The 23913-nt window shown below is 44.2% G+C and overlaps 1 protein-coding gene across 6 annotated transcripts; it reads left to right on the top strand.

The window, feature by feature from the left end:
* Positions 1–172: 172 nt before the first annotated feature.
* Positions 173–23324, top strand: eno1a (enolase 1a, (alpha)). Of its 6 annotated transcripts, none has more exons than XM_042343677.1 (12): positions 173–198; positions 3635–3726; positions 9519–9614; positions 10771–10829; positions 13443–13512; positions 14170–14303; positions 15146–15368; positions 18526–18723; positions 19280–19481; positions 21942–22050; positions 22522–22580; positions 23005–23324. In XM_042343677.1, exons 2-12 carry the CDS (start codon positions 3642–3644, stop codon positions 23072–23074), a joined length of 1305 nt encoding a protein of 434 aa, XP_042199611.1. In that variant the 5' UTR covers positions 173–198; positions 3635–3641; the 3' UTR covers positions 23075–23324. The 6 variants fall into 6 exon arrangements, with proteins under 6 accessions (XP_042199611.1, XP_042199607.1, XP_042199608.1 ...); XM_042343673.1 differs by lacking the exon at positions 173–198 and adding an exon at positions 1182–1360; XM_042343674.1 differs by lacking the exon at positions 173–198 and adding an exon at positions 1182–1365.
* The last annotated feature ends 589 nt before the right edge of the window (positions 23325–23913 follow it).

Here is a 23913-nt window from a genome sequence, read left to right as displayed (position 1 = left end):
GACAAGTGTTTCCTTAAAGCTTCTCTGATCTGTGGACACCCCCCCCCCCCCCCACACACACACACACACTGTTCCTTACCTGTGCACATTCCCTCCCCCCCAGACTCTCCCTCTCACCTGTGTGCAGCCCTCCTCTACAGGTTAGACTCCCCCCTCCCCAAAGGCAGTCAGTTGGCAGCTGTGATACCCAACGCACAGGTTCCTCTCTTCCACCGGATCACCTCCTGCTGTGCCCCCCCCCCTCCTGCTGTGCCCCCCCCCCTCCTGCTGTGCCCCCCCTCCTGCTGTGCCCCCCCCCCCTCCTGCTGTGCCCCCCCCTCCTGCTGTGCCCCCCCTCCTGCTGTGCCCCCCCCCTCCTGCTGTGCCCCCCCCCTCCTGCTGTGCCCCCCCCTCCTGCTGTGCCCCCCCCCTCCTGCTGTGCCCCCCCCCTCCTGCTGTGCCCCCCCCTCCTGCTGTGCCCCCCCCCCCCCTCTGCTGGTGTACGGTTCGGTTTGTATTAGGGTTAACGTTCCGTTGCCACCGTTTTGCGGCGTGAAGTCATTTGTAATTATTCTTAAAAGCGTCTCGAAACGCAGCGTTTTATTTGCGTGTGTGTGTGTGTGTGGGGGGGGGGGTGTTTGGGGAGGGGGGTGTTTGGGGGGGGTGTTTGGGGGGGGGGTGTGTGTGGGGTGTTTGGGGGTGGGGGGGTGTTGCCTTTAAACGCATCTCTAGGGGGAATTTGCAAAGCTTAGGGTTGTTTTATTTTGCAGGGGGTGGGGGGTGGGGGGGGAGGTCGGTGTTTGCTTTGAGACTGAATCCCGTATATTGTGCAATTTATTAAAAAACTGTGACGTTGTATATTATATATATTAAACACTGCACACGGTGATCAGACCCCCCCCCCCACCCACCCATTTTTGTAATCCTTAACCTGGATTTATATACTTTATTTTGTTTTTAAAAGCAAATCCACCAAAATACGTTTGTGATATATATATCATATATAATGTACAAAATATGTATATTATATATAATATACAATATATGTATATTATATATAATATATCTAATTTCTCTCTCCCCCTCTCTTGCTTTTAATATGTCGACCCGGAATAGAAGAAGTTTAGGAGTTGTACCCAATATGGATTTGGAAGGGTCGGTGCAAATATAGCCCCGGGGGCTAAAAATAGGGAAATTTTCTCTGCCAACCACCGGCTGGACAGTGATCTCTCCACTTTCCTGTGGTTTGTGTCGCCCTTCTTTGTCAGAAGTATGGAACCGTTTGCATCCCACGTCTGTGTGTTTCTTCTGGAGGATCAAATCAATCGCTGTGGCTCGTTTTGAACTGGAATCCTTTGTGGCTTTACTTCGTTAAACCTGTGTTAAGTAATACATTAAGTGGGGAGGGGGGGGGGTGGGGTGGGGTGGGCTGGGGGGTGGATGAGATGGGGTGGGGGGGGGGGGAAACAGGAGAACTCATTTGTTGGATCTCAAATGGCTCAAGAACTTGAATTCGAAGTCGATTGATTTATTTTAATCTTTAATATTTAATCTGGCTGTGGTGTTGGAGTGACTTGATGTGATGAGTTAGTTAGTGAATGGAACCAGCTAATCAGGCAAGGTGACTTAACCCCCTCTTAACCCCCTTTTACCCCCCCCCCCCCCACCTGTCACACACGCGCTTCGGAATGACTGAAAAGGTTTTGTGATTTCTTTTCTTTTTTTAAAAAAAAGTGAAGGTTAAAATCGATGCATTCACTGAAACCTTAAAGTTGAAATGAAGTTCACGATTGAATCTCCCGCCGCGCCGAATTTCGTCGTAAATGCGCGTCTTTGATTAGATGACGCTGATAAGAATCCTTCTGATAGAGCGCCTCGTCACATTGTTGAGACGTCTCCAAGCGCTTCGCAGAATATACTGTAAAGTGAATTGACTGTGCATTTTGTGGGTGAAACGCGGCAGCCAATTGCATGCAGCAGCGTCCCCACAAACATCCTGCGGATTGAGTGACCAAATTATTATTTTTTTGCTCTGCTGTGTCTACTCTTAGTTGATCTACGCGGTGCATTATTTTGTTTCCTCAGTGAAAATGGAAGTTTCACAATCCTCTCTTTTATATTAAAACAAACTGGCACTTTCTAGTCTTGAAATTTTACAGTTGGGGACAGATGCCACAGTAGCGTATTATGTAATACGTGAGTGTATTATGTAAAGTGTGTGTGTATTTCACAAGGAAATGTAGAGAGAGAGAGAGGCTGTGTTAATAATGTGTGTCATTTTCTTTTGGAAGAAAAAGTAATCTGAACTTGTTTTTTTAACCTTAAAATTTCAAAGCCATCCAACTACAGTAATGTATTGGACTGAAGAAATATAACTCTGGGTTATAATCTCTGAACGCTGGGGTTCAATTCAATGCTACTGTATTATTGAATCATCATTCATTCAGCACAGGTACCTGGAAGTGATTCTAAATATATCCAAGGAGGTTCAGATGGCATCGCGGCCCGGCAATCTGAGCCTTCGTCAGATCACTTCCTAATTGCTCTGCTTTATTTGTTTTAAAATAGCTTTAGAGTGTTTGGAGGTAGGAGTACTTGCTCTCTCTGCTTTCGATGAAGTCGGTGACTTGTCAAGTTTGAGTTGCGTGTTTCATGGGATGGGTCAGCAAAAGAATTAACGGTTTGATTGTTGGTGCGTTTAAGCTCTCAAATGCTGTTCCACACACATGTAGGGTACAATATAGTTGCTGCCTAAAGCATGTTGTTGTGGTACTGCCACACTAATTCATAAATGTGTGGTTGATGGTGATCAAAATTGTCTGGTGTCGTAAAACTGCATGTGGGTGTTTCGAGTCCAAAACGAGACGTTGCCAGATTCCGTCAATATACCTTACAATATGCCTAGAAACCGAACCAGGAGAGGCTATATTTTTCAGTTTCTGACGTTTTATTAATTGTGGCCAATTTTTTTTCTCAACAATCCCCCCCCATTACTTTGCTTCCAAGTATCCGTCTCCTCTGAAAATATATGCTCAACCCCTTTAAATATCCCAGTTTATTTCTGGGGACAGGGCATTCCGCGTGCTCGTGCTGTTGTGTGAAGACATTTTCTGATCACGCTTGACCGGCTTATCTCTATTTGATGACCGCCCCTCTTACCAGAGTTAAGAATCCTCCTCTGTTTAACTTAATCATAGCTGTGTGCAGGACATTGCTAAGTGCAAATTGGCTGTCGTATTGCCAAGTCCTGACGTGAAAGGTGCTGTATCAAACGCGAGATATTTTGGTATTTAACAGTTCTCTTTCCCGCACCACAATTATTTAAAATTCCTCGGTCAGATTATCCTTTACCTTCCTCAGACGGAGAATATAGTGCAATTTCACCTAGCCTCCCATCATTGCTAAACCAAGTCACTCCATTAATTTAATCCATCAATGCTGCATTCCTTCCCAGGACAGCATATGCTTCAGGCTGGTATCTGGTGGGGGGGGGAATCAATAAATCTCTTAATGTGCGCTTTTAGGATATTGATTAATTTTGTGGGGATTTTCTGGGTTATCGATCCCAGCTGTGTTCTTTTTAAGGCTGTGTGTTTAGCAGGTGAGAGAGAGGAATAGGAATATTAACTCGAACGCTTGTTTTCTTCCTTCACAGAAGCATCATGTCTATCCTGAGGATCCATGCCCGTGAAATTCTGGATTCACGTGGGAACCCCACTGTGGAAGTAGACTTGTACACTGGTAAAGGTCAGTTGTTTTACTTTTACTTTATACTGCGGAGTCCTGTAGCTCAGTGGTCAGAGCACTCGCCTCGCAAACGAGAAACCTGGGTTTGATTCCTGGCAGGGTGAAATGTTGGGTGAGGTTTCTTACTCCACACATATACCTCGGTTTACCCAGCAATAAGTAGGAACCCGGTTGTTAGTCGATTGGCGGATCGCTTTTCCAGGGGTAATAATCCCTTCAAAAAAAAATAATAATGATAAACTGGTCACTCAATCCATATCTGCCTGTGGGACGCTGCTGTGTGCAATTGGCTGCCACGTTTTGCCCACCAAACATTCTGTCAATTCACTTTACAGTATATTCTGAAGCGCTTTGAGTCGTCTCGTAGACATGAAAAGGCACTACATGAAATGCAAAAAGTATTATTTCCTGTAAGTGTGGTGATGATTTGATGGCAAATGCAGTTGCAAGCTTGCACAGCAAGGTTCCACAAACAGCCATTGAAGTAAATTGCTATTTTTTCCGTGGAATTTTGGCCAGGAAGCCGGGAGCAACTCCCTTCTCTTAATGAATAGTATCAAAGGTTTGGTAGCTTTAATGCTCACTTGAGGGGAACCTTGAAGTCTCACCTGACAAACGGGGACTCTAACTCAGGTCGTGCCCTGGGGTGTTGGCTAAGGTTTTGGGCTTGGAGTCTCAATTTGGGACTGGAACCCACAACCTTCTGACCTAAGAGTTGAGCGGGCTACCAACTGAGCCAATCTGCCAGATGGATGTATTATGCAACGTACCAGACTTTATAACCTTTGCACAAATGTGTGGAGCAATTGCTTAATCTGCAAGTAGAGTAGTCATTTTTTTAAGGCATGGATTTGCTCGCAAACCTCCCAGCTTTGAATGGAATTTCGGACTTCTCATTTGAATAAGTCGTTCCTTCGACATATTATCCACTCTCGAGAGTTGAGAGCGAACACAGTTTGACAAGTGCTGTCCCTCTGAAGCACAACCTCCCACCATTCGTTTATAGCAATTGCGTTCCCTGGGTCCACACTCCCACCTGCCCGTAAGTGAGTGTAGGAATCTAAATGAGGCATGTTTATTTTTATTGCAGCTGATTAATACATTTGCTCGGACTGATGTCAACGCCGGGGAATGAATGCACAGGCTTGTAGCTTGGTTATGGAGATAAGTATAGCTAGCTGCCTGTCCTAGAACATGACCTGCTTTACTGGAGGTCCCGGAGGGTGGCCTTCGACATTTTTAATTCTCTGGGTATACTGTAACGTTTGGTTAGTGCTAACCAGCACTTGGAATTTTTTCTTTGTCCTCCAAAAGAAATTCTGTGGCTGAGTTTCTTAATAAAACAACGACAATGCAAGTTGTTTAAGAAACTCCACTGCAGTGTATGTCCTACCTCTGCTCAATGAAACAAACACATCCTTGTTTGTTGAGAATTGGATCCAAATCAGCCCCGAGCAATCCACTCTCTTTACAAATCCCTGCTCTGGGATTAATTTGTGGGTTTTGAACTGTGATATTACCTCAGGATAATGCGGTGTTTTCAAAACGCAGAGATTGTGCGCAGATGGCTCAGGGTAGGCCCTCTCACCTTCTGAGACCCAGTTTCATTTTGAATGCAGTGCAAACAGGCTGACAGCTGATGTAAGAAGCCCTTCGCAGGAAAGGGCCAAATGCAACAGCGGGAACGCTCTCAAAGTCCTTCACCTGCTAACTTTATCACAAATCCAGCTGTGGAGTTAGTTAGGTCGAGCTGAAACCAGCAAGTGACTGCGATGAAAATTAGATCGAATGCCAGTGTGAAGCATCAATTTGCTTATGCAAATTAGTTAAATCCTTGCATTTTGATAGCACGTCGAATGTTGAAACCGACTCAAAGTGCTTCCCAAGTAATTCCTGTGAATTGACTGTGAAACACAGCAACCACTTTGCACAAAAGGAGCCGTGAGTCAATGACCAATTAATCTGGATGATTTGGGCCAGGAGAAACTCCCTTCTCTTGTTGATTATCGTGAGCATCTACCTGAAGTGGCAGATTGGTTTAACATCTTGTACCAAGTACATGTCTATTGCTCCCCCAGCACAACTGATTGATTGGGCTGGAGTATGAACCAGTCCCAATAGGAGACTGGAACTCACAACCTTTAGATATTGAGATGAAAGCTACCAACTGAGGAACATTTATGCCCAATTGAGGATCAGCCAATTTGTGTTAACCCAACATCTGCATGTGGGTTTTATTGGGCAAATTACATTATTTAGTCTTTAGACTGCCGGTGTTGCATTCATTGATTGTGTGGACTTGCTGCTCCAGAAAGTTCTGCTCCTTAAACTTGGGCATGTCATGAACTTGGAGTAGCAGAGGTTGTAAACCTTTTTCGTCTGGGGAAAAATGTATGCAAGGGGGAAAGAGCGGGCGAGTAGGACTAATTGGAAAGCTCTTTCAAAGAGCCAACATAGGCACAATGGACCGAATGATCTCCTTCTTTCATTGCTGTAGGATTCGATGATTCAACCTAGAGTGCTATTAAGAAGCACCAATACATTGAAGACAAGGTCGTGTTCTCGCAAACTTTGTTGCTTCATTTCATTTTAATTTTGCTGGAACTGTTTGACTAGGACAAGAGAGGTAGTCTATCAGCTCGTAGGAATTAGTTTGCTTCAATGTTCCACTCGAGGCAACCTCGTACTTGTCGAGAGAAAAATTGGCGGCTGGATTCGCAGTGTTCCTGTTGATTGCACTTATGAAAAGATTGAATTATTTGGGCCACTAGTTCACTTAATGCACCTAATTTGGTATTGTGCTTGTCCAGTCATATTCCTTTTGCCCATGGAAGTTGGCTGGAGATCTTAGGAAAGAATCTGCATGTCCACATGGGAACATTAAATGTGAAATTTTATGAATGTAGCATTTGTTGAGCTGCTAATAGTGAGTTTCCTGCCCCCGATTATTCAGACCCACTTTGCACAATCAGCAAAAAAATCATTATCTTGTTCTTGTATTACTGGGAACTGGCAACGTTCTTGGAAACGGCAACTGCTCAATTTGCCTAAATTTGCCTTAATTAAAAAAAATCAAAACATTAAGGTTTCCTGAGAAGATTTGCGTAGTGATTTTTTTTGTAGATTACTGTAGCAGTACTGTGTGCCAGACAGTAAGGTCCTACGATTGATCTGGTGTTTGTTTCCTAGGACACTGGGAGAACCTTTCTTTTCGAGTAGTGTCATGGGATCTTTAACAACCTACAAAAACTTCTGACCCAGAGGATAGGTAGGCGCGGAGGGAGACGTATGATCTTTGCCATACCTTGGGGCGTCCTCCTGACTTGAAAGGTGTTATACAAATGTAATTTGTTGTTCCTTGTCTCCCTTTTCAATGGTTGTTCAGGGAAGCACTTGTGAAAATTAACTTTAAAAGATGCCAGGAAAGTAACGCTACAGACTTTTTAGACTGGGATGTGACATATCTGTAGCTTAACAGAGCTGGTATGATTGGGGCTAAATGCTCGATGGAATTGGGAGGGGTGGGGTGGAGAGAAGAAAAGGCCCGAGTGGTTGAATTGCATTGCAAGTCAGTTAGCATCCAAAAGAGAAAGATGGGTTAGTAATCTGCAAGGCAAACCCTGTGTCGTGAGAGGTTAGAACCTGTTTTGCTCTTTCAAATCTTGATTGACCTGCTGCTCTGCTCATCTCAGTGTTTTACCTTATTCTGGACTAAATTGCACACTTTTTCAAGCATTTCACTCGATCAGCAGTTTTGTGCGGAACACGTGCGGTGGTTACAATGCAAGTTTGTCTTGGCAGGTTCCTGCGCATTTTTGCAGTGAATTGCTTTCTGAAACTGGAGGGCAACCAGCATGGACAGATGAGTCGCTTGATGGGTTTTATTCAATTGACCCGTTTGATGTGGACTCTGCCTTGAAAGAGCTTGCTGAACTTTCTGAAAGACTTCAGAAAAGGGCAATGATGCACATTGACGGGTTATTGTCTAACCGTCGTAGCAGAGGAAATGGGTTGAGTGGGTAATGGAGGTTCAGCTGTTTCCACAATGGAAATTGGGTGATGCAAGACTTGGCAATATTTTTACGCAATTAGCACTTGTGGTGTCTTAATGGGGCTGCAGGCACCAAGGCACGGTTTGCATGAATGGACCCGGGATTGTTAGGAATCAAACTTGATGTGGAGCAGTAAATAGGGCAAATGTGAGCAGTATTTGATTGCAATCTTTAGTGGAAGGAAGAACCAAAAGAGCTGACATTTGGATACAGTGCTTCCCAGTATTGTTCAATTTGTCTTGCGCTCAAGCAATCAGACTCGTGAGGTTTTATTTTTTTGCTCAGGGCTACGTCCGCCAAAAACTTGAGTGTTTGTTTTTCTCTCTCTGTTAAATCCAAATTCTCTAAGCATAGTGTAGTGTCTCGCAAGCAAGAGGACCTGGGTTCAATTCCCCAGGCAAGGCGAAACGAGTACCGAGTTTCTTTACTCCACACTCATAACCAAATGTAGGAACACAATAGTTAGTTGATTGGCGGATCGCTTTCTGGGAGTAATAATCCCTCCAAAAGCAAATCTGGTCACTCAAGCCACGAATGTTTGTGGACACTGATGTGTGCAATTGGTTGCCACGTTTCGCCCACAACATACAGTCAATCCGCTTTACAATCTATTCTGTGAAGCGCTTTGAGACGTCTCAATGACGTGACAAGGGGCTGTATCAAATGCAAGGATTATTATTTGTAACTTTGAAAAAGGAGGTGAAGTGCACACTTGAAGGAAACATTTAAAAAAAACTCCAGCAAAGATGTGCTTAAGCTGGTGTCCTAGGGGTAGCTTGCATAAGTAGGTCCCTTAAGCACTTCAGTTGTGGATTCAAGCTGATGAAAACCTTCCTGCTTGGGTTTCAAGACTTTCTGTCTCCTCTTCAGCGTTTCCACTTGATATAGTACCTCATGTTGATGTCTCAAAAGTGCTTAACAGTATTTTACTGTAACGTGTAGTGACTATTTTAGGCAGACATCCATTATACTGTAGTATCTTAGTGGCCTTATATCAAACAGCTTTAAACACAGTCGGATATCTTGCCAGCAATTAACTGAATCGCTTTGAGACATTTTGACTTTAAAGTTTTAATATCAATTGCTATGTTTTTACAGTGCCTTTCTTAAGGCAATTTCCAGATTAATTGGAAAGAATGAAATGGAACAGAGACAAGTGCAGCAGCTAATCTGCACCCATCAATGTCCCAGATACAGTAATGGAATGAGTAGTTAATTTGGATTGGGTGATGGAGGGGGCAAGTTTGGACAAGGAGGGAATATAAAGTAAGATTACTTTTTTCCCTCCCCCCCCTTGGGAGGAGGTGTCAAAGAGGCCCATGTCCACCTGAATCAAGGTTGAAAGGCCCTGAATTAATTATTCAAATCAAAAATCTGGAAATGAGCTGAAATGACCCAGAACTAGTTTTAGAATTCTTCGTACAGTAGGTTTTGATGTTCACTGCCCTAAATCCACTTCCTCTGGAGTGCAGAGTCTAGTCTGAGCTTATAATTCCTAACGTGACTGTCAGTTATGTGTCATTTCAGCCTAGTTCTAGATTTTTGATTTAAATTATTACCTTGAATTATCTACCTTGATGCCACTTAAAGTCTTTGTGGAATAAATTTGTAACGGTAAGATGTACAAGACAAAAATCTCGTATTTTCCAAACCCTGCAATTTTCCAACCTTTCCCTCCGCCCAACCCCTGCTAATAGTAGTTATGTTGCATTTTTGCAAACTTGTTCTTTTTTTCTTTAGGGCTCTTCAGAGCGGCCGTTCCTAGTGGTGCCTCCACAGGCATTTACGAAGCTTTGGAACTTCGTGATGGTGACAAGACCCGTTACTTGGGCAAAGGTAAGCAACTTTTTTTTTCTCTCTCTCTCTCCCTACCTCCTATCTCGTATAAACCTGGGTCCTTTGGTTCATTTTATTCAGCAAAGTTTGCAGTAGAAGTTTCTGAAGAAAGTTCATGCCTGAAACTTTAACTCGTTTCTTTCAGATATTCATTGGAACTCCGCAATTTGTCACTTGCAGAACTTTGAGTAATGGATCGACTATAGATGTATCATACAACAACAATTTACATTTATATAGCGCCCTTCGCCCTGGAGTGCTTAACAGTAGCAGAGTCTGTCCCCAAGCCAGAGGGAAGGGGTAGGGTGGCCATAAGCAGGATCAAAAAGGAAGGTCTTTAGGTGGGTTTTGAAAGTGGGAAGGGGGCAAGGCGGAGGGATTGGGGGCGAGAGAGTTCCAGAGGTTCAGGGTGCAGTGACTGAAATCATATTGTGATCGCTCTTCATCTGTGCTTTGGGCTCCTGCTATTTCCTTTCTTTAACTCTAGACTGTTGGTATTCTGTGTTATTTTACCTTTTTCCCCCCCAATGTTTCTTCTATTTAATTCAACCACCTGTCTCGTTTCCCTTTCTGGCAGGTGTGTCGAGGGCTGTTAAGTATATTAACATGTTCATTGGACCTGCTTTATGTAATCAGGTAACGAGTGCATCTGTGGTGACCTTAACCTGCAGAGCATGTGTTTTACAGACTAATTTGTGGAGTTGGGTATCAGTAGACTTTGTTCATTCCCAATGTGATCTTTCAAATATTGCTTTTTTTTCCTATTGATAACGCCAAATGCATTTATCTCACCCACAAGCCTATTGGGCCAAACACACTTTCTGAATTGGTTGACCTCAGCTGAGGATAAAAGTTGGGGCACTATATTGGAGTTGGTTTAGTGGAAGAAATTGGCTCATTGCTATCTCCACTGGAAGTTTGGATGCATCAGGACAGGATCTTTTTGTTACCTCCACTTGTGAATCATGGCCAATTTGGGACCTTCACTGAAGACTGCTTGGCCTTCTGTACCCAAGCTGGATGGAAAAATTAATAACTCAAGCAATATGGGAAAAATTGGCAAAGATAATTGCAACAATTTGGGCCGGATGTCTACTGGTGCCTACAGAGCATGTGTGTGAGAATGCACAATGATTGGTTTGCTCGTTTGTTCCAGGTGTGTTAAAAGCTGTTGACCACATCAATACAACGATAGCACCTGGCCTGTTAAAGAAGGTAGGTGTTTCAAAGCCTCAAATTAGTTTGTCCACATTGAGGCCTTGATGTAGAAACTAGCCTTACGGAACTGGAATGTACTCCTCCGGGTGTGCAATTGGTAGTCCCTCAATACAGAGCGTTTTCACTTGCTTCTTAGAGACTTTTAACCGTTCCTGTTGACTTTGAAGAAATAACTCAGTCCAGGTAACAATGTGGATGATAGCACCTGACCCAGGGTGCTGTTTGGCAGCCAGTCAACTTGTGATGGGATACGGAGCGGGTGGGTGTTTTCGGCAGAAAAGTATCGTCACTCCCTCTCGTGGTTGCTCCAAAAGTTTTTCTCTGGAGGCCGACACAAGTCGGAGATGCAACTTTGAAACCGCAGCTCACACCTCGAGCTCGCACCTCGAATTCCAGTCTGGAAAGCAAGCGTGTCGAATTCCAGGCACCAGCTGCCTCGGGCGACTTGCCTCTCGAGTAGTTTGTAAGTTAAATGCAGCATTAATATTACAGCGTTACACTCGACTGTGTCAGAATCTGTATTGTCAAAAGACGAGCCCCAGATTAATTTGCCCAATGTGGATATGTAAAGCAGGCAATATATATTTTTTAAAAAAATTTCATTGTTCAGTTTGGGGAATTTTTGGGGAGGAGGGTGGGGGAAGAGATTTGGGTGGGTGAGTTAATAAGATTAATTCAGTAGGGAAACTGAGCCCAGGGTTATTTTGGCACCTGTGGTACTTGGGAATGGAGATTCAATTGCATCCAATCTTGGCTCTAATCTGCCGCAGTTTATCAGGGTCACTGAACACAGCAGAACCCAAAGGACTCCCAGCTGTGCAAAGTAGCTCTGAGCGTCAAGATAAATTGGTGATTGAAACAACTTTCTTCAGGATAGTTTAGTTCACAATATTAACACGTCAAGTGCATTAGCTCATCTCAAATGTACAGAGCCAATTGCATAGCTATTCTGAAGAGAGGCTGCATTTAGCTGTACTAAATTCTTTTTCTGACCCAACATTGTGTTGCTGTAGAATAAGGTAAAGGCATGCTAATGCGTTTTCAATGTCTTTGACCCACATGGGCCATGTTCATTAATTCCTGCTTGTGAATGCTCTCGAGTCGCCTGACCTTTCCCGAGTGAACATGCTTGTCTGACTTCAGTCATGGGTATACTCAGCAGGCAGCTGCCCGGAAGGAATAAGATCTGCCCATCATTGAGGGATTCATGTTTGCCCAGAGACGTTAATGACTAAACATAACCCTTGAGTTGGGGGGGTGGGGGAGGGAAGAGAAGAAAAGGCATTGTCAAGCCACTATCTCTAAATCTTGTCAACCTCTTCAAATATTCTAACGCACTTGAAATATTTTTGCTGCCAGATTCTCGCTGCTAAAAGAGAAAACAAAAATTGTCATTAGCTCAGTTGGGTGCTAAAGATCCTTTCGAGGAGCGTTTTCTACACAAGCACATTCCTGGCCGCTTAATGTAATGGAATTTGCTTTGGCGGTCTTACTTTGCTCCGCTCCCCAATCCGTCAATTGTTTGAGTTCTATTTTTGGTTGTGGCCTCTTGCAGACTCATTCCTCTCTGGAACTAAACCGAGTTTGTATATTTGCAGCAGGGAATGCTTGCTCCCTTCCCCTCCCTCGTCCCGAATCGCCTACCCTTCATGTTAATGCATGGCTTTCTATTCGGATTTATTCTTGGCTTGTTTTGATGAGTTACAGAAGTGATGCACTTGTGCAGCGTCTTTTGTGAATGGCAATGTTTCAGAAGTGGTTTACACGGATGATTGTAGATGGAACGGGTGCTTAACTATTGCCATAAATCTGTTCAATCAACTATGATTGGGACATTTTGTTGCGACATCTGCGAAAGTTTGCCTACCTCCCAGCTGCAGGCTGTTACCACTGTGAAATTGGGCATCATGAGGGTCCAAATTCCTCAGAGTAAAATTGAGGCTATATTTTTTAAAAAAAGTTGGTTGGAACGATGCATTCTCTGACACAAACTGTTGTTGAGGCAGCCCATAAATTCTTAAAGGGAATTTGACAGATATATATATGAGAGGAATGTCAAGGATAGGGTGAGGGCGAAGTGGAGCCAGCATGAGTTGAATTACATTGGACGGCTGGTGGAGAGGACAAAATACCATCGTAAAATTAATGGGCTGGGTGCCCTTTCTTCTGGATTGTAATATTATGTGATCCAGCTGATAAAATTTGTCGGCGACTGAACTTTTAAGTACTTTTAGTTGATTAAAACTGCACAAAGTGTGGTCCAAATTGGACAGATCCAAACAGCAAATGAGGTTGCTGAGTATTGGAATTCAGCACTTTGCACGTGCTTTAAGATAATTAATAACAAAACAATAATAAATTGGTCACTTCAAACCATGACTGTTTGTGGGGACGCTGCTGTGCGCAATTGGCTGCCGCGTTTTGCCCACAAAATACACAGTCAATTCACTTTACAGTCTGTTCTGTGAACTGCTTTGAGACGTCGAGAAGACATGAAAAGCGCTCTATCAAATGCAAGGATTATTATTATAATTGGGCTGTTTAAGCTGTCACGGACTATGTACTTTGTAGTTGTGTTTCATGTGCTTGATGTCATCTCTTTCCTCGTAGAATGTAAATGTCGTCGAACAGCAGAAGATTGACAACCTGATGTTGTGTATGGATGCAACTCCAAACAAATGTAGGTGTGCGGTCTTATCTATCTCCCCTCACTGATATTCTCCCCTCCCCCAATGGGTTTTGACAACTTCATCTGCATAGCGTTGATTTGCGAGTGACTGCTACAAAGCTATGAGGCTACAGGTCACTTCACTTTACAGTACATTCTGTGAAGCGCTTTGAGACGTCTCGAAGACGTGATAAGGCGCTATATGAAATGCGAGGATTATTATTTTATTATAGCTGAGCCCAATTCAGTCATCAGAATACCAGGGGTTCAGTTTGGCTTGCTGGGTGGAGTGTGATCATCTGGTTGTGCCAGCAATTTTTTTAATATACATTATAAGCACTTTACCATGTTGAATATCTCCATGCACTTCACAGTAATGTCATGGGTAGTGCCTTTTTGTAAACTGAACATTAGAAAAAAATCTCTAACAGACCCTGCGTTTAGATAGAATACAGAATTACATTTTTATAGCGCCTTTCATGTTGGGAGGACGTCCTAAGGCGCTGGACAGTCAGGGATTTGGATATCAATTTTAAATGGAAATATTCTTAATGAGCACGTTATTCTCTCTCTCTCTCTCTCTCTCTCTCTCTCTCTCATTCTCTCCTTTTTCTCCTTCCCCGCAGTTTTAAGGTGAGAATTAATTTATTGTTTTTATTTGCGTTCCAGCTAAGTACGGCGCCAATGCGATTCTTGGCGTTTCCCTGGCTGTTTGTAAGGCTGGTGCTGCAGAGAAAGGGGTCCCTCTCTATCGTCATATTGCTGATCTGGCTGAGAATCAAGAACTCATCTTGCCAGTCCCCGTAAGCTTTTATTCCAAGCGAGCTTCATTATACCCATGAGCGTAATCCAGGGCATTGATGTTCAGCTGGGGCTTTGTCAATAGCGGTTGTTGGTTTCTTGCCTCAATGATGTCTCTCGCTGAAAGTTTGCTTCACTGTGTTTGTTCGACTGCCAGCTGCAGATTGCGGTGTGAATTAGTGGCGGGGGGTGGTGGTAAGGGGAGAAATGAGCAACGAAGAAACAGCTGAGGCTGCAAAGAACAAGATCTGTAACTCGTTAATCTGCCTCTTGCTGTTGAAGAAATCATTTCAAAAGGAAATGCCTTTCAATTTGTTTTGAGTTTCTCCCAATCAAATTGTCTGACTCTTTCCATGCAAAACAAATACACTAAATTTGGTCACTTCGATCCACGACTGTTTGTGGGACACCTGCTGTGCGCAATTGGCTGCCGGGTTTTGCCCACAAAATAGTCAACTCACTTTACAGTGTAATCCTGTGAAGCGCTTTGAGACATCTCAATGAGGTGATCAGGGGCTACATCAAACACGGGGATTATTATTGTTTTACTTCGGAAGTGCGTGCGCTCTTGTTAGGTCCTCAGTAACTTCTCACAGGCGGTTGGGACCTTGGTCTCATCTGAAGGACTGCACCTACAACAACCTCAGGACTGCAGTGGAGTGTCTGCCTGGACTGAGATTAGTTGAGTGATGCAAATGGGACGAGTTGGTTGGTTGGCAGTGTCCCTGTGCGAGAGAGACGTTTCGCACAACGAACAAGCTTTTAACATCTTAGAATACGAGGTTTGCAGTCATGAATCTGAGCTGTGGGTTGGCAGTCACTGAAACATTCTTTTCATGTTTAGGCCTTCAACGTGATTAACGGTGGCTCTCACGCTGGGAACAAGTTAGCTATGCAGGAGTTCATGATCCTGCCTGTTGGTGCTGCCAACTTCAAGGATGCCCTCCGCATTGGTGCTGAGGTGTACCACAACCTGAAAGCTGTCATCAAGGATAAATACGGGCAGGATGCCATCAATGTCGGTGACGAAGGGGGATTTGCACCCAATATTTTGGAGAACCACGAAGGTAATTTGGGGGTTCAAGGGCGTCTCCCGCAAACCGACGTGAAATGTGTGTGTGTGTGGTCAATTTTATCTGGAGGATTGTCGGCTAGGATCTTTAACATCTCATCTGAGCAGACAGACGTAACCTTGGTTTAAGTTCTAATCTTCTTTTAAATTTTTTTTTAAAAAAATGCAAAGATTCCCCAGCATTGCATTGGTGTGTCAATCTAGGCTGAGCTCAGAGTCCTGACGTGGGGCTTGAACCCAACTCCTGTCTCAGAGGAGGGAGTGTTACAAACTGACCCAGGCTGGTGCCTACAATATTGCTCTTATGTATTGAAACTCAGATTCATAGAAAAATTGATTTCCCTTTTTTTGGGATCCTAAATCCCACGGTTCGCTTTTAGAAATGCCAGTGCAGTATTTGCCTTCCGCTGGTTAAGAGTTTAACATGTTTAAAGCTTCACTAAGCTTGCCTGGGTTACATTTTATTGAGGTCTTGTTCTGCGTACCATGTTTAGGGGTCACTTTGTTGAGCCATTAGATCGTAACGCAAAGTGGCCCTTTTTTCACATCTCCGGATTTGGTATTTTATGGTCGACATCCTTCAAAAAGATTAGTGCGAAGCCTTTTTAATAGACTGGACGTGCTGCTGTGAAGCTGCCATGGTGGCAGGGCACTGAACCTTGTTGTCTCAGTTGCTTCTCTTAAAATGCTGAATCTACAAAACTAGAAAAACAGCTGTCAGACTAATTCTAGCTGACTGCAGCTCTCCATTTTTCAGATCACGCCTGAAGACTTTCCTATTTGACTGTCCTTACGGTCACCTCTCTTTCCACACACACCCCCCCACCCCCCACCACCACCCCCGTCTCAAACTCCCCCAGCTCGGTATCAGGCTCCACCACTGTTCAGCACTCGGACTCTACCCTGAGTGAAGGGCGCTATGTAAATGCAAATTGTTGCCGCTGCTTGGGACATAGGACGCGTAGCAAATGCAATTTGTTTCCCGGGCTGTGGAGTGCGATTCTTTTGAGTTTTATCTGCACTAAATCGAGTGTCCCATTTTAGGAAAGAGGGCAAGTTCGTTCATGTGGGTGAGACCAGGGATGTAGGTTATACAGTGGAGCTCGCTTTTGTTATAAGGCATGCGTGGATCCTATATAGTGGAGTCTGATAAAGTGTGTACAATCCTGCCTCCTGCACCGGGGGGAGGGGGGAGAAAAACCTCACGATCAGGACACTTGTCATGTTGCTTCCCGTGTGCTGTGAATAGGCGACACAGCCAGTGACATTGGAGGGCAATCTGGTGACCTGCAAGTCAGCTATTAATAGCATTAGCACCAACCAGCTGGGTGCATGCACACAGGAGAGATCTTCTCCCATTTCCCCCCCCACCCCCACCCTCAGCCCTGTGGTTTCTCTGCTGAATATAGTGTCGGCGGAGATGACTGCTGCCAGCCAATTAAAGCCCATTCCATACACTAACGTAAAATTTGAGAAAAATGCAATGGTGAATTTTGTGAGGTGCTCCCTTGCCTCCTTCAAGGCACGTCTCAAGATCCTCCACTTTGACCACACCTTTCCGGGACTCTCCCACACCTACCCTCCCCACCCTCCACCCTTCCTCATCTCAACCCCCAGCTCGGGTCCAAATCCCTTACTGTCCAGCGCCTTGGGACGTCCTCCCCGATGTGAAAGGCATTTATTGTTGTTAGCGCAACATGGTTAGAAGAAGGAAATCCTGGAGTGGGGTAAGCAAGGTCGCAGGCAACTTGGGTGCTTTATTGCAGACTAGTTTGAAGCAAATACCCTGCCAAAATGCTACATAGTACGAGAGTAAACTCGAGAATTAATGTCAAGCTGCCAATGGGAGCTCCTCGCCAATGGAGGGGAACAAGAACGCATAATCGCGGGCCACTTGCCAACTAGGGAATTGTCCCCCTTTTTCCTTCACCCTGTCTACATTTGTTTTGATATGCATCAGACGTCGTTCTCCCTTTTTACACTGTTTACCGTTCATTTAAACGGGGCTGAATCTTGTAGGTAGTAATCCTTGCATTTGATGCAGCGCCTTATCACGTTTTTGAGACGTCTCAAAGCGCTTCACAGAATATACTGTGAAGTGGATTGACTGTATATTTTGTGGATGAAATGGGGCAACCAATTTCGCACAGCAGCGTCCCACAAATAATTGTGGACTGAGCGATTATTTTTTTTTGAAGTGTAAGGGATGATTCATGCAAACGTGACCTTGTTCTTGTCCAACTCCGTCATACAGATTGCATTATGATCTCCGTGTCATGTGCTTCTTCCTGCTTAAAAATTCTCTCTCTTTGTCTACGCCTACCTCATTTCTAGATTTTTAAAAACTCTAACGATGAAATGAATGGTTCGGAAAAGCCTGTGTCCTTTTTTTAGGCTCTGAATTTTTAGCTCAGCATTGATTTGCATAAAATGCAGTTGGATTGATTTTTAAAATTAAGCTTCGATATTTATCATGAACTCATTCATAAGAGGCTTATCTCTGCACAAGGCAAATCATGTCACGTTCAGCTTAGTGCGCAAGGCAAGTGGTGTTGTGTGTTGAGCTTTGCGTGTTTGCCTAAAATTGAAAAGTGGGAGGTCGGTTATGAAATTGATCTGATTTTATATTAAATGTGGGTGTAGAAGTTTGGTGCAAGACGTAGTGAGTAATTCCTCTGACTGGCATTTTTAATGCGACATGTAATCCATTTATTTTGCTATCTCTCTCTCTCTCTCTCTCTCCCCTCCTCCTCCCTCCCTCCCCCCTTTGTATCCTTGTGCTGCTGCATCTACTCTGCATAATTGCATCCAATAAAATTAGCTGACGTTGTATTCATTAACTGATTCTGTTTGTGGACAGCTTCCAAGAGTATTCTCTGAGCATCATGATTAACGTTGAGCTCATGTACCCCCGTCCACACACACATTTGAAGGGGGAAAAAAAACTTTTTTTTGGTGGCGGTGGGGTGGGCTATCTCCTCTCCAGCTCAAATATTCTGCCTGTTTTAGTGTCCTAACTCAGGAGCTTGAGCTGCACTCGACAACCCAAATTGGATTCTGAAACCCTAACGATGAATGCAAGAGCTCAGGACTGCCTACGCTTTGACAATACCTGTCTTATCGATGCAACCTTTTTTGTTTTAAATCTGTAGCTTTGGATTTATTGAAGAACGCCATCAGCAAGGCTGGCTACACCGACAAGGTTGTCATCGGTATGGATATAGCCGCTTCCGAGTTCTTCCGCAGTGGGAAATACGATCTGGATTTCAAGTCCCCGGACGATCCCAGCCGCTACATCAATGCCCATGAGCTGGGTGAACTCTACATGGGTTTTATTCAGGATTGCCCTGGTGTGTAAATCCTCGTATTCTTTGGTTGTCTCCGAGCCCCTTTGGTTTGAAGAATCCCTGACTGTCCCGCACCTATGACTCGATTCTCTGCATTGAGCACGGTCCATTCGATAGCGCATTAAAACCGTAAACTCGTCAAACTCACCGGCTTTCGGAGAAAATCGAATCGCTCACCAAAAATGAACCATCCGTAAACGGTTCAAACGTCACGTGCTTCAAATGGGCATTTGTAAAAAAAAAAAAATGCTTTTTAGCACCCATCATGTCCTGAGTCGATCTCCTCTGCTGGGTGAGTTGGCTGACGACAACTCTTTGCACAAGTTCATGGCGCAAGAGGGGCTTTGCAGAAAGCTCTTGGGACAGGGTGGCAAGGAGGGTCGTAAGAGCCCAGTGATGGAGAAGGACTTCAATTCTGGCATGTCCTCATGCATGTCTGACTCTCTCCTTTCCCCCCCCGCACCACCACCACCCCTCGAGTTGCATCAAGTTATATTAAGCAAACTATGGCGAATGGGCGGGGGGGGAAGTTGCTCTTATGTGTGCTCTTACTTTCCAGTGGTCTCCATTGAGGATCCTTTTGACCAGGATGACTGGCCAGCCTGGGCAGCATTCACAGCTCAAGCGGGAATCCAGGTGGTTGGAGATGATTTGACCGTGACCAACCCCAAGCGCATTGCTCAAGCCATAGAGAAGAAGGCCTGCAACTGCCTGTTGCTGAAAGTGAACCAGATTGGCAGCGTTACCGAGTCGCTTCAGGCGTAAGTCTTTATTTCTCCCCCACTCCCAGTTGTCCACGTTCACATCTCTCTTCAACTACACCCCCTCACTGTTTCTGCGACCGTCTCGGCCGTTGCTTCCGTTCAGCAAACTCAATCCACAATTGTCTGGGGTGGGGGAACGCTGCTGTGCGCAATTGGCTGCTGCATTTCACTCACAAAATATGCAGTCAATTCACTTGACACTGCGTCCTGTGAAGCGCTTTGAGACGTCTCGAAGACGTGATAAGGCACTGTATCAAATGCGAGGATTATTATTAATATTGACCTGCTTCATGTCCCCAACCTTGTCTGCCCCCCTGCTTCAGTGGGTGAGCTTTCAGTCATTCTGCCCCCACTTTGGAACTCTCACAGACTCCCTTACTTTCAAAGCTTGCCTTAAGACTGCACTTTCGATATATAGTCTCTCCCCACTCTCTTCCGCTCCCCCTTCTCCCTTAAACTGCATTTTTTTTGTCCGAATTGTCATTTAACTCCCCTATACGGTAGTAACTAATAATAATCTTTGCATTTGATAGAATGCCTTATCGCGTATCAAAACGTTTCCAATTTTCGCTGGGTTTGCTGTGAAGTCTAGTGACTGTTTGTTTGGAGGCAGACCTAAACCATGCATAACAAGTCAGCCGTGGACATCTGACTTGAACAAAAGTCCTTGAGTTAAACAGGAATGTCCCCTTGTGCCTGCTCGGTGGACCAGTTATGTGTTTGCCAGATGGATTTTAAATGAATATACAAAGGGAAGCCATCAATGATGCCCTTCAGGCAAGTTCAGCATTTCAGCTTCTTAATAAAATGCACGTGGATTTGCAGTGTGACTCCTGTACAGTCCACATGGCAAGTATCTCAATCATTGTGCTAATTCACGTGACGGTGATCAAAAGTTGAGCAATTTCAGTGCCTTTATTTGGCACGTTAGTCCCAGAAAGAGAAGGCAAAAAATATATTGAACCTTTTCTCTTGAAAAGAGGGGGGGGTAAGGGGTGACCTGACAGAGGTCTTCAAAATGATGAAAGGTTTTGATAGGGTCGACATAGGGAAGATGTTTCCACTTGTGGGGGAGACCGAAACCAGGGGCCATCAATACAAAATAGTCACAGATAGATCAAATCGGGAAGCTGGAAGAAATTTCATCGCACACCGAGTAGTGGGAATGTGGAACTTGCTACCACAAGGAGTTGTTGAGGCAAATAGCATAGATGTATTTAAGGGGAAGATAGAGAGGTACATGAGGGAGAAAGGAATAGAAGGTTACGCTTGAAGGCTTAGTTGAGGAAGGGCAGGAGGAGGCTCATGTGGAGCATAAACACTGGCATAGACCAGTTGGGCCGAATGGCCTGCTTCTGTGCTATATATTCTAATGTAATATACTTCATGTGCTCCTTGTAAGTTGTGCTTACCATTACAACTTCAAATATTTATTATGAAATATTGTATTCTAGTAAGATGCAACTTTTATACATAGACCATTTTTAATTTCATTTTAATGAGGGGGCGGGAATTGGATGGTCTCTCCCTCAGCTCCAATCTAAAGCATTTAAGCCCATAATAATAATTTGGTCACTTCAATCCACCACTGGTTGTCGGACACTACTGTGCGCAATTGGCTGCCGTGTTTCGTCCACAAAACATGCAGTCAATTCACTTTACAGTATATTCTGTGAAGCGCTTTGAGACGTCTAGAAGACGTGATAACGCGCTATATCAAATGCGAGTATTATTATTAAACATGTTTTTTTAAATCAAACTGCAGTTTTGCGGTGCAAAATTTTGATCTCTAGCGCTGTTAATGCATTGTCCATTACATATTTGAACTGACATCATTTACTCAGCCTATTCGCTTACCGTTCCTCAAGGGGGGCTATGTTACAATTTAAAGATATGCATAGTGTGAGGCTGCTTTACCTCTATTGCTATCATGGCTGGAAATAAACCTTTCAGGCATGATCCAGAGAGATTAGATGTTAAGTATTAAATAGACTGTCAGAGTTCTGTCTGCTCCATAAATTGCTACACTATTTAAATCAGAAAGCAGTGCATCGGTAGGAGATGCAAAGATATATTGAGATTAGTTTAATGTCTATCTAATCAACTGGCTGGGTTGGTCACCCTCCTGCCCCTACCCTCCCTGCACTCCACCCCTCCTGATTCCAACCCTCAGCTCGGGTCCAAATCCCTAACTTTCCAGCGCCTTGGGACGTCCTCCTGATGTTAGAGCCTCTATACAAATGTAAGTTGTATGGTTTTCTCAATTTTTCGTCTCGTGAAAACCAGTATGAACTGCAATGCGATCAATCTCTGGTCTGATCTACCATTGGGGATGACTTTACTTGCCTAACTTAATCAAAGTGACACCACAATTGGTGTCGACCTCCTACACCAAGAGAGGGACCGACCAGAGGCTGAACCTTTGTTCTGACAATGGCTTATGATTTGACTTTCCAGCTGCAAATTGGCCCAGAGCAATGGATGGGGTGTGATGGTCAGCCACAGGTCTGGAGAAACTGAAGATACCTTCATCGCTGACCTCGTTGTTGGCCTTTGCACTGGTCAGGTGAGTGGCTGATGTTTGCCTAGATTGTGCATTGCAAATTCTTCACGGGCATATTGGTGCTCAACTTCATTTGGGTTTGATGGTTGAAATAGCGTCTAAATTGCTCAGAATAAAAAGGAGCAGAATAAGTGTTTATTCTTTGGGACTCTTTGGGACTTTATTCTTTCCCACGCTTTGGGAATTGCTTCTCCGATTCCCTGCATTTAAAACTCTGAAAGTACATCTCGTTGACCTTTTGTCTTTCGGCTAAATTCCTCGCAATTTCCCCCAAAGTCATTTTCGTGAAGCGCTTCGAGAAATTCATCTGAGACATGAAAGGTACAACTTTTTATATTGAGGACACTCGATAATCCGACCCTTTGGGAGCCCAATGCAATGACGTCCTAATTTTTAGGAGCAAAGAAGAATCCAACTCAACGGTGATCAGCACCCAACCAATGCTCTGAGATGATCCTTCTTGTTTGCTTTCAGATTAAGACTGGAGCTCCATGTAGATCAGAACGTCTGGCTAAATACAACCAGCTCCTGAGGTAAGCAATCAACGCTACTTTTCAACTCTCCCCCCCCCCCCCCATGGAAATCTATTAAAATCTAAATACTCAAGTGGGGACTCTTGTTCCAATACTAGAATCCTACATGGTCAGTAGCTAATCAATTGAATGATCTATAATTCATAAGATCCAGGAGATGGGGGCAAGACAAATGCTCAGAGTTAATAATGGAACTGACGAGGCCCAAGAGGAGTCCTTGTTCAATGTAGAAAATGGATAGTTTAGATGCACAAAAATACCAAATGTAGAAAATGTAAGTTTTAATAGTGAGCACGGAATTCTCTGAAAATCTGGAACGAAGAGATCAACTGGGCTTATTAATCTCTTTACATGACCAGCTGACTACGTGGAATCTACCTTTCTTCTTAATGTCTTTTCCCCTCTAATTGAATCTTTTCAACAGGATTGAAGAGGAACTTGGGGACAAGGCTAAATTTGCGGGGAGAAACTTCCGGAACCCACGTGCCAAGTAAACTACACAAAAAAAAAAAAGTTTTTTCTTCTTCTCTCAACAAACCCATTCTTTAGAGAACTTCACCTTAAATTGGTCAGGACGCTTGGCTTTTCCCTCCCTCGAGTACAGGGAAAATTAGATTTCACCATTGGCGTCTTTGTACGGTGATGTTTGAATTTGCGGTTCTTGTTGAGATGCAAATGTGTAGCTCCAAGCCTGTGATGCATGCTGTCGATTTCCGGGAAAATAAAAGGAACACTGAAACAAGCCATCACACGCCAGCGGTATCTTGTGTTTCAACCGTCTTAAGTGTCTCCCACCTCACCTTCCAATCCCACCGAAAGACCTTCCCTTTTAATCGCACTCACGGTCAACCTCCCCCTGGACACTACCCTGCGAGATGGGCGCTATATAAATGCAATTTGCTGTTGTCTATTGCTGCAGCAACGCCGCATGGACCTCTGGTTCTACATGGAACACAGTTGAACAAGACCAGAGGAGAGCAGCCACCCCCCCCCCCCCCAATCCTCGAATTGGATTCCACTTTGCAGTTGACTCAAGTGTCGACTACTGTAATTGGTGTGAGAGTGCCCTCCAGTGGCTGCAGACTGTTCATTAGCAAGCCGTGTGCAATTGGCGACGAGGGCCGAGGCATTCATAGTTGATTCGTATTAATTAATCCGTTGAGTTATTCGGCATTGCAGAAATATAGATCAAATTTGTTTCTTGCATAGAGAGAGGAAGAACAAGCACTCTGCAGTGTGGAGTAAAACTTGCTTCACGTGTAGCGTGTGCGTGTGTTGTAACTTGAATGATTTTAGTGGTGTCAGCCCCTTTTTTTTTCTCTTCTTCCCCCCC

The sequence above is a fragment of the Callorhinchus milii genome, unplaced genomic scaffold, assembly GCF_018977255.1.
Source record: "Callorhinchus milii isolate IMCB2004 unplaced genomic scaffold, IMCB_Cmil_1.0 Scaffold24, whole genome shotgun sequence".
NCBI lineage: Eukaryota > Metazoa > Chordata > Chondrichthyes > Chimaeriformes > Callorhinchidae > Callorhinchus > Callorhinchus milii.
The sequence above is the reverse complement of the archived record's forward strand: the minus strand, read 5'-3'. Positions and strand labels throughout refer to the sequence as shown.

Coding starts and splice junctions, on each gene's coding strand:
- eno1a (XM_042343677.1), top strand. CDS start 3,642: ATGTCTATCCTGAGGATCCATGCCCGTGAAATTCTGGATTCACGTGGG. Junction 15,369..18,525: donor TATTTTGGAGAACCACGAAG/GTAATTTGGGGG, acceptor TTAAATCTGTAG/CTTTGGATTTATTGAAGAAC. Junction 19,482..21,941: donor GTTACCGAGTCGCTTCAGGC/GTAAGTCTTTAT, acceptor TTGACTTTCCAG/CTGCAAATTGGCCCAGAGCA.